Here is a 10,572-nt window from a genome sequence, read left to right as displayed (position 1 = left end):
TCTTCAAGTAACTTAAAGAAGTCCAGACGCTTTTCTTTGCAAGCTCCTTTGACTACGATGACCTGGATGACTGAGAACCTTCACAGACATATGCACCCCTGTTTATTAACATCTTGACACACCAAAGTTGTTTTGAATATGGCTACTAACTGCGAGTGGTTTCAGACTTTACCTACGTCTTTGAATAAAACCATCTATATTACGACTGCCTTCAGTCGTAATAAATTTGGGCATCAGCAACCACTGTTTTCCCTAATGTGAAAAGGCACATGTAGCCTCAATCACGAGAACAACAAAAGCAGGAAGAAGAAAAAAACAAGGGAAGTAAAATCACAGAAAGCTACATGAGGAATTAACCTTCAGAATAAAGTAGGAAGTAACTAAAAGTGTAGCCCGGGGGGGAACACAAAAGGCACAGAGACAAAAAAAACATTACAACAGGAATTAGAAGCAAAGATCATTTTATCTGCTGTACAAAAGCAACAGAAATAGTGATTCAACCTTAGCAAAACATACTATTGTTTGTATGCTAGCTTCACTAGTGTTTCAAACATTTTTTTCAATAGTTACGGTAATTTGGTGTTATTTTTAGCAATCTGAGCAGCGCTCTCAGTGATAAGTGACCAAATAGCATGTTGAGTTGTTTCAAGTGATTAGCCTTTTTGCTTGCTCTCATTTTCCCAGTCAAGTGGGTTGCAGTGCGCCAAGGTCCTGGGACTAAAGATGAAGTGGTCTCAAAGTCAGTTGAATAGCAATTGTAATAGCGTTACAAATCAATGCTTAATGGTGCTTTTTTTTTTTTTTTACTCTTTGCACAAATTGGTGATTCAAGTTATTGTTAATGCTCTCCAGAACATTTATATCAATCAGCTACTCTAGCTTTCACAATGCTGTTTTCATGTTACGCTGCATTAGAGATTTTGCAGAGTTAAAAGGTTGGTTAAAGCTAAAAGTAAGTCTCCTAAAGGAGCCTGTTTGATTAATGTATCCGTACACCGCATAAGGTGCCTGCATTAACTTAAAATGGACAAAAGCACAGTGGGACAAACAGGTGGGAGACTACAAGCAAATAGAGGTGAAGCTAATGGAGTGTGCTAATGTGTGCATTTATTAAGTCTGCCGTCACCACCCCCGACCCAGTCTGCCACTTTGCGCAGCTCCTGGGGTCCCCGAGGAGTGAATCACTGCTCACTTTAAATAATGCACCTCCTCTAGGCGCTCAAGAAGCTGCCGTATAGGGCCCTTCATCGTGATGACAAGTGGAATTGAGAAAAGAGACTGCTAGCCTCAGGCGCTTCAGGCTGCTGTAGGAATCTGGGGCCTGAGCTGCAGGCTACTTAAGGAGCAGGTAATCTGCTCCTTCCCTGCACTTTGCATTAAATGTGTGATCAGGCTCAGTGCTGTTGGCTGATGGGCCAAGAGCTCTCTCAGGGCCAGTAAAGAGTCGGACTGCTGTTGACATAACTGAAAAACTGACTGAGCTAACAGACATAGGGCAGAGGGTTGTGCAATGAGATAGCACCCGGCCTGATAAGCAGACAAAATCAGAATACCTCACCCCTCCTTACCAGGGCGGATGCTGAAGCAGTAATTGGGAAGTCTGGAGTAGATGTCAGCACCCAGAAAGAGCATTCACTGTGAAGGTGTTCCAACAGACAGAATCTGCTTTTAATTCTGATAAGCTGCTGTAATGGCAGAGGAGCTTACATAACACATCACTTATGAAAAAGTCAGAAAAGTTTCCAGCAGGTGGAGGCGGGAGAAGACATAAATAAAGTTGAAGTATCATTTTGGAGGCTGTTAAGACAATTATGGCTGTATGAACATGACATTGCAAGTAAACAGGCAGTTGTTCTGGGTAAATCACATGCCATTTAAAAGCATGCTTTTATCTAGCAGCAGCACAGCAAGTAGCATGGCTGCTCTCTGTGGGAAACACACCCCTAACTGCTATGGTGTTGGTGGCATGCTGTATCCAGCGGGCTGCTCAGCAACATGAGTCAACTTTCAGTCTTTTGAACAGAAAAGTAATGAGCAATTTTAGGCTTGCACAGAATAAAAGGAGTGAGACAGTGAGAAAGAAAAAATAGTAGATGTGGTGTGTAGATATGACTTTGACTTTTATTAGCTGGTAAGAATTTGGACGGTATTATTCATGGAATATGAAATGTCTCATACATTTCTGCCTTATTACACCTTCAATCACATCTTTGTAATTTCAGCTTCAATTTCTACTGGTTCTAATAAGTTAACTGCTGAAATCCAGAAAAAATAGTTTGCAAACAATATTCCAAGTTACCCAAGCGCATTTCCGTGCAATCATCCACTGCAGTTAGCCATCTCTTGTACATGTATATATAGGGACAGTTTTAATCTTGATGGTGTATTTTGGCTTCCCACAACTAAATGAACATGATGGAGCGATATTAAAAACACCAACTGCCAAATGAAGGCAGAGCAAAAGCAAAATAAGTGTTCCCTAAATCAGCATCTGACTGCGCGCCTGGCCCAATAATTGCTGTTCCCTGCACGTTGCAGTTTGAAGTTTCCTGGACTTGTCTGGATGAGTAAGACTGTATTAAAATACAGATATACAACAAAATTCCAATATCTGGCATTACAGACGACAAAGAGTGTATCCTTTGGTATCCTTAACTTGGAAATACTGGCAAGTGATGTTAAATAAGAACAAATCAGAATGCAGTATACAGTAACAGTATAGTGTGTATTGTCTCCATACTAGACAGCATAAAGTTGGTAAAAACAACACCACAGTACCACAAGCTAACCTCTTTATCTCGTACAAACTATTTTCAAGCAACGTTTGAATAACGTAAGTTTGTTTTGCAGGACGTTTCACAATATGAAAATGCATAATTTATGGAAACACATCATATACAGATCTTATATGTGATTAAAAATGATCACATTGCATGTAGCTGTCAAATTTGTAGTTTATCAAGCTTCACTGAGCAGTTAAATAATTCTCTTCTTCCTCTCTTGTCCTGTCTTTTTTACGGCAGCTGGACCTTTAGCTAGCTACAAACTGTGCAACAAACTTCACACAGATTGTGTTTGCTGATGTTTGTTGAGCTGATACAAATTTAGTATTTGAAATTAACTGATAGTTAAAAAAAACATTACCTCCTTTATGCTTGCTCCTCTTCTCTAATGCTCGCTAAATGCTAAAGTACCGAGGCTACAACTTGCAACGTTAAAGTGGGATGGAACGAGTGCCAGTGATACCAGTGAACATAAAGTAACAAGCCTGTATTCAAAATAAGGATAAGGAGTATAAGGAAGGATTAAATGTAAGAAATGTAAGTGTAAATAGATACATACTCAAGTAAAGTACAGAGTACAGTAACATACAGTAATGAAGTACTTAAGTAGTTACTTCTAATCTCTGGGAGTAATTCTTATTGTGACTTGTTAACTCGCCATAAAAGTGTTCAGACTCTTAAGTGTTCAACGCTGTAACTGTTTGGCCTGTGGAAGAAATCTCCACCAACTTATTAGAGATCATCCTCAGGCGACAACACACAGTTGCACCACAAATATAAGCCGGCTTGACAAAAACTGTACATAGGGAGATGTTTTACTGCAGAAGTAAATGGCCTGTATTTATATAGCGCTTTACTAATCCCTAAGGACCCCAAAGCACTTTACATATCCAGTCCCATTCACACACTGGTGATGGCAAGCTACATTGTAGCCACAGCCACCCTGGGGCGCACTGACAGAGGCGAGGCTGCCGGACACTGGCGCTGGCACCACCGGGCCCTCTGCCCACCACCAGTAGGCAACGGGTGAAGTGTCTTGCCCAAGGACACAACAACCGAGACTGTCCAAGCCGGGGCTCGAACCGGCAACCTTCCGATTACAAGGCAAACTCCCAACTCTTGAGCCACGATCTCCCAGTTTGTTTTGTAAAAAAACAAACTGACTGAAGTTCCATCCATCTGCGTCTCAAGAGCGCAATTGGCATTTGTCTTACGATATCTGAATTAGCAGGTCCACCACTGGCACCTTGTGCTTTTCACAGATGAGAGCAGGTTCACCCTGAGCACAAGTGACAAATGTGAAAGGGTCTAGAGATGCCATAATGAATGTTATGCTGCCTCTAACATGATTCAGTGATGTAAGTGATGGCCTAGAGAGCCATATCCAAGAAGGGACACACAGACCTCTACAGGCTAGGCAACGGCACCCTGAATGCCATTAAGTTTAGGGATGAGATCCTTGGACCCACTGTCAGACCCAACACTGGTGCAGTGGGTCCTGGCTTCCTCCTGGTGCATGACTGTCCAGCCTCATATGGTGAGAGTAAGCAAACAGTTCCTGGAGGACAAAGGAATAGATACCTTTGACTTTTTTTTGTCTTTGATTTTTGTGTGTCTTTGAAGTCAGTCCTCTGTGGGTTGATCATTTTCATTTTCATGAAGCGATGAGGCATCCTTTCATCCGTAGCATATTACCCAGTATAGACAGATATATTGTTTTTTTTCCTTTGAGATCATGAGAATGTGTTTTTTGACAAGTGTGTATCTATGTCATACAACTTTATACTTCTGCTCCACAATATTTTGGATGCAAATATTACACCTTTAGTTTAAAGCTATAGTCAGTTCTTCTTTTGCAGATAATAAAATCTAAATCTACAAGTTTATTGTAGATTTATGCTTTCCAGTAGTAAGTAATTAAATTCAATCTTTCAATCATCTCCAGCTGCAATATTAATGAAACGATCCAACAATATAAGGTATTAATTTCTGAAACTGTGCGTATGTATTACCATACCAGCACCTTTACAGTAAGTTTTTGCTGTTTGTTGCTCCTTCCCTGTCTCTACCTTCCAGTCTGTCTTCAGCTGTCAGTATCTAAAAAATTAAAGATAACACAATTAAAACAGAAGCATCTGCGCCTCGCATATGTTAGATTACAGGTTTGTGAACCACTGGCTCAGATGATTATGCAAAAAGACTCATAGCTCAAAAATCATTGGCATCAATCTGCCTGTTTAAATCTTAAAATGCAAAATCTGCATTGGAAAAAAGTATCAGATTTATGCAAATGTTGTAAGACTAACAAAGTTCAGTCGTATTTTCAGTGGAAGTGGAATCAGAATAAATACAAATGGCTAATAAATACAAAAGTTATTTCTGCAGGACAAAGATTTTCACTCCTGTGTGTGTACAATACATGAATATCACATTCAAATCAGTCTTTATTAAGGTGCAAAAGTAAAAGTTTGGACTAAATCCTGTAATATAAAACTAATATATGTTATTTATCAAAAGGGAGCTTCAGGTACTGTGGTTGCTTTAAGTGAGTGCACACAAGTTTTCTCCAAATATATTTGTTGAAGCTGACCTTGCCAGCTTGTTTACACACTCATCCAACCAAATCTGACAGCTCGTCATATCGGAAGTGTAGCAGTGTTTGTGTTTGATATCACTTTTATGGACAGCTAATTTCCCACAGCAATGCTTAGAAGGAAAGGACCGTGAACTTTGCGAAAGTTCTGCCGCTATTGCTTAATTCAGCAAATAATTATGTAGCACATAAACATTATTCTTGACAGGAAGTCTCAGCAGGTTGCCGGATGAATGCTAAAAGAAATATTAAATGAGATCAAACCATACAGAACACAAAGAGGAACCAGTCACTCAATGCCAGGCGCCAACTTTTAATCTCAGTATGAACTCTGCTTTCTGGGAGCAGCACACTGAAAGGGGGTCATCAGACAAACAGGCATAAAAGCACCAAGCCTCGCTGTCAAACATGTTTATGACCCTGTGAAAAAAAAGCAGCGGTCAAAGCAGAGCTTAACAAAATGTGCTTGCATCTTGTTCCCCCGGCACTCCACTGCAAGGCTCATATCCACAAACATTCTGAGAAAAAAAGGAGTTTCAGTGTGATTTAGGAAAAGTGTCAGAACAGCTGTGAGCACGTAGCAGACTGAAAGTTTTAGCTTTGTGAGGCTATGTTGAGACATTTTGCTGGGCTAATCCTTTCAATAGGTGTGATTGGCTGATTTTAAAAAAATGTAGAGCGAATGATTGATAGTGAAATATAGACCTAATCATAAAATTGACTGTTAAGAAATAGTGTGCATGTACATGTGTATGTTGGTTTTGCTTAAGTTTAAGTGACATTTATCAAGGTTAAAGTTGAAAAAGTTGATGTTGTCTGAATCACTTAACGCACTTTAAGAAGGCATACGAATGGTTGCGTAATAATTTGATGGTCCAAAAACTCTGAATTAAGAGCTAACATTACCTGTGAATAGATTTCATCTTTAGGAATGATTTATTGATTATTATTGCTTAGTGTTTGTATGGGCTTGCTTGAGGTTATCTATCAGATCTTTTTTCCTAACTTGATATTTTTTTGTGTTGTAACCCTACAACACAAAAAACTGAGAAAACCCCAACAGCCATACGACCCCCTATGAGCAAGCATATTGGTGACAGTGGAAATGAAAAACTTCCTTTTAACAGGAAGAAACCTCCGGCAGAACCACGCTCAGGGAGGGGCGGGGCCATCTGCCGTGACCAGTTGGGGGGGGAAAGGAGAGTTTCAGATTGATTTTTTTGTTCACTGTGTCATTTATTTTAATGCTATAAAAATAATTCTTAATATACAATTGTTAGAAATATTGTTAGAAATGTATAATAGGTATATATTATATTATATAATGTATAATATGATCTGATAACACAGAAACTTTAATTATTGCTCCTGACCATATGATTCCAGAAATAGGGCAGCATATCAGCTTCTTAGACCCTTATGTAAAATCGAGCCTTAAAAACCTCGCGTCATATTTGACAGCTCGATGTTGCTCGAGTGACATTCCAAACGGCTGGTCCAGAATTGTTTTTATCATTTAAGAAATATTTCAAAACTCAGACTAATGGTGTCAAAGCCTGAACTTGAGATGATTATTCATGCTTTTATTTCTTCACATTGCGACTACTGTAATGGTCTTTTTACTTGTTTTAACAAATCAGCTTTAAATCGTCTTCAGACTGTGCAGAATGCTGCAGCACGACTCTTAACAGGAGAGGATCTCATATCACTCCAGTTTTGGCCTTCCTTCAGTGGTTGCCTGTAAATTTTAGGTTTAATTTTAAAATTTAAGTTTTAACCTTTAGGGCCCTACATGGTCAAGCTCCCCAGTACATCTCTGACCTGCTGAAACGGCATTCCTCTTCCCGAGCTCAAAGGTCATCATGTCAGAGACTGGTGTTGGCCCCACGCACTCGATTTAAAACTCGTGGTGGTCGTGCCTTTCAGGCAGTGGCACCAAGGTTGTGGAATTCTCTCCCACTGGTTTTACGCTGTACAGACTCCATTGATTCTTTTAAAAAGCAGCTGAAGACATTTTTATATAGGTAAGCTTTTAATTAATTTGTTGTTTTTATGTTGTATTTTACTGTTTTACGTTGTTATTTGTTGTATTTCATTCTTTTCATTTTTCTTTTTCTTTGTTGTAAAGCACTTTGTGATTTTTATCTGCGAAAAGCACTATATAAATAAATTTTACTTACTTACTAATATACATAGTGAGGTGCCCCTAAATATCCCTAATCTTAGCTTTATTTTGAGGGGTTTGCACTGGGTTTTCTGACCAGATTATTTTCTGACTGCTGTTCAAATCTTTGGATTTGCACACTTCTCCTGTTTGTGACACACACATTACCAGCCTGATGCCTAGTAGTTAGTAGTGCATTCTTTTTGTTGTTTTAATGTATTCATCAGGGTGCTGGTGAAGTACTTAGGGGTGTGGCTAGTGTTAAACAGGGATAGTTCATGTCACCTTTTAAATTAAAATCTATTCTTTTGATATAGATTTTCTATTCTATTTCTGTAATAGGTGAAAGTTTTATATAAAGCTAGATAGAAAAAATCCAATCAAGTTATCTACAAAGTACTGGTACAAACAAAGGAAACCCTCTACTTTAGTACAAAAATAGATGCCAGTTGTGTAAATAAACTGTCAATTTCTTGAATTATGAACTGCTGAGTCAATCTGTTGCTGTGTTGTGGATTTCTAGCTGTAGTCGCTAGTGAATGTCTTCCTTCCTTCACTGTAATTCGTTATAGTGGAAGAAATGTCAAACTGCGATGTATTACAAGCGTGATATCAGAAAATGATGGTGAAAAATACTAATCTAAGACACAAGTCATTGTAAATTAATGGCACTAACACAACATTAGGCATTCCTCTGCGCTGTAGAGGTGTCTCATACACTAAAGCTACTGCTTTAGTGTATGCCTCATTCAAAGGAAGAAGTCCTAACAAACCAAGCCTCTCATATCTCTGACCTGATGACTGATTAAAGAGCTTTGTTGAGGTGTTCCTCTCCTGTGTCATGATCTGCCTGCCCTCTTTCTCAGAAGCTCAACCAGAGTTGCTGCTGCCGCCACCGTCCACTGGCAGGACCTGTTTGTTGTAAGCTGCTTTTAATGAGCGAACTCCAAGTCGCCGGCAAGAGTTTTTCACCTGTGCTTGAACTAATTCCAGCAGCCTGGCTGTGTGGCAATAACTTGAACTTGGGGAGCAAGGGTTCAGCATTTTCACTCATGGCCATTCAAACTTGGAAGTACCTGCCTGGAGGCATGTTTTGTTGGCAGTCCACCTCTTTTCGTGAGCTCATTAATTTGTTGGTTCGCTTGCAGCAGCAGAAGCACAAGTGCAAAGAGAGATGTTATGTACATATGATGGCTCTACTAAATAGAATGTGTTAAATATGGACAGTCATAAAGAGCACAGCAAGGAGTCTTAACAATGCTTTCAAATATAATGGAAAGCAGTGGATAGCAGTGAAGCTGCCCCATCATAAATATGGAGCTTCAAAAAATATAGGTAAAGAAGTGAATGGAGCATTTCACCTTGCTACCAGCTGTTTTTCAGTCTTGCAAAAAGGCATTTTGTTGCACAGATTGCTTCAAAGACAGCTGTGCAAGCAGCTCATAGCTGCAGTAAATGCATTTATGATGCACAGCGAGTCCAGGCATCAAAAGGTACAATTATACGAGAGCCGAGGCATCCATTCTGCTGACGTGTCTCCACGTGTGAACACAGGCAGTGTCTGTTGTCTGCAGTACTGTAACTTATTTCCTCGTATCACCTAATAAGATTTGCATTTACTCTCTGTGTGTTTTTAGTGTCCAAACACTGGACAGCTGTGAAATCCTCCTGGGCCCAGAAGTAACATACGGACCTCCTGGCCTGGATCTCTTCTGCCCGGTGGCCATGACCATCGCCCACTGTGCAGAGGTGGACGCTGAGAACTGGAACATCCAGCTCAAGAGGAGAACCCAGGACAGCAAATGGGAGGTGAGAGCTGCAGGGAGAATGTCCTTCAAGCACAGTGCAGCGCATTGCAATCTCACCTGGGCCATAGGCAACATGCAGAGAGCCATTCCACTTCCTATTAATCGTATTTTGCTTAAAACAGTTGCAGTCTACAAAATGTAGCAGGCCTTTGAGAGACAATTTTCCAATTAGTAGATAATCTCCTTGTTTGTGTAGTACACTTCATTGATGACACCATTAATATTTGATAAGCAGGCATTAAAAGGGTAGCCAAATCACAACAGAAACTTCCAGGAGTTTGTATAAGATGCATCTGGCTGTTGGTGGTTGATATATATAAAAAATTACAGCATCATTCCATTAAAAGTAAACAGTGTCCAGAAAGTGAGCTGCCTTGGCAGAGGTTGGCTCTGAGTGCTTCTTGTTATTTAATTTTATCAGCAATAAAAGGCAGTGCAAACCCTGCTACAGTAGATTATGAATGATAGTGAAGCAGAGATGTGTTGACCTAGCAGATAAACCAAAGAAAACACACATTATGTAGTCTATGTACTGATGACCTCAAGCATTGGGGACTGAAATCAGAGTGCCCTAAATACCAGTGGCCCATTCTTTTGCGTGAATTAGTAGGAGAATAGGACCAGTTTCCACCCACTGATCACCTTTCTCACTTCTCGTAAGCTACAGCAGTAATGGCCAAGCAGATACTGGCTCCATCATGCTTGTCTGAGATGATCCATCTCACATGCATTTCACCACTCTGCTGTTTCCACTGAACAGGGGCAATTTTTTGCCAGAGCAGCTCATATCTATGGAGCATGAAAGACACTTGCAGATGGAAATAAATGCCTATATTTATTTTCTGCTAGATATGCTGGAAGAGATTCATGGTTCCACACACCTGTTTAACAAAGATAAAAGCATACAATAAGCAAAAACACAGTGTGTTCCACTTCAGACACACTGCCAATTAGAACCACACTGCAGCTGTAATCAGTATATAGGATAAAGGAATTACACAAACAGTGTGCCCACCATACTGCTCTGTTGTTTACATGGTTAAATATAATTCGTTTATCCACGCAACTTCACTTCCAACAGATGCGTGTAGACACCTGGTGAAAAAATGTCTTCAGTGCTAAGGTGACAGGAGGAAATTCCTGTTCCTTGAGTTCTGGTTCATCCCTCACAGAAGCCATCTGCTTTTTAACGAGCTAATACAACCAATGCATAAATCTCAACCG

General features: G+C 39.9%; 1 protein-coding gene across 1 annotated transcript in view; it reads left to right on the top strand.

Annotated features, from left to right (window-relative positions):
* The window catches only part of LOC102294053 (netrin receptor UNC5D), a gene marked incomplete at its 5' end in the record, with an annotated part of 168,017 nt that overhangs the window by 114,469 nt on the left and 42,976 nt on the right, over positions 1–10,572 (top strand). Inside the window, one exon of the mRNA XM_042214549.1 lies at positions 9,178–9,349. Within this exon, the coding sequence (XP_042070483.1) occupies positions 9,178–9,349 (172 nt within the window). The remainder of the gene's footprint in view (positions 1–9,177; positions 9,350–10,572) is intronic.

This window comes from Haplochromis burtoni, unplaced genomic scaffold (genome assembly GCF_018398535.1).
Source record: "Haplochromis burtoni strain Fernald_Lab_line unplaced genomic scaffold, NCSU_Asbu1 Contig_585, whole genome shotgun sequence".
NCBI lineage: Eukaryota > Metazoa > Chordata > Actinopteri > Cichliformes > Cichlidae > Haplochromis > Haplochromis burtoni.
This window is presented reverse-complemented; position numbering and strand designations above follow the sequence as displayed.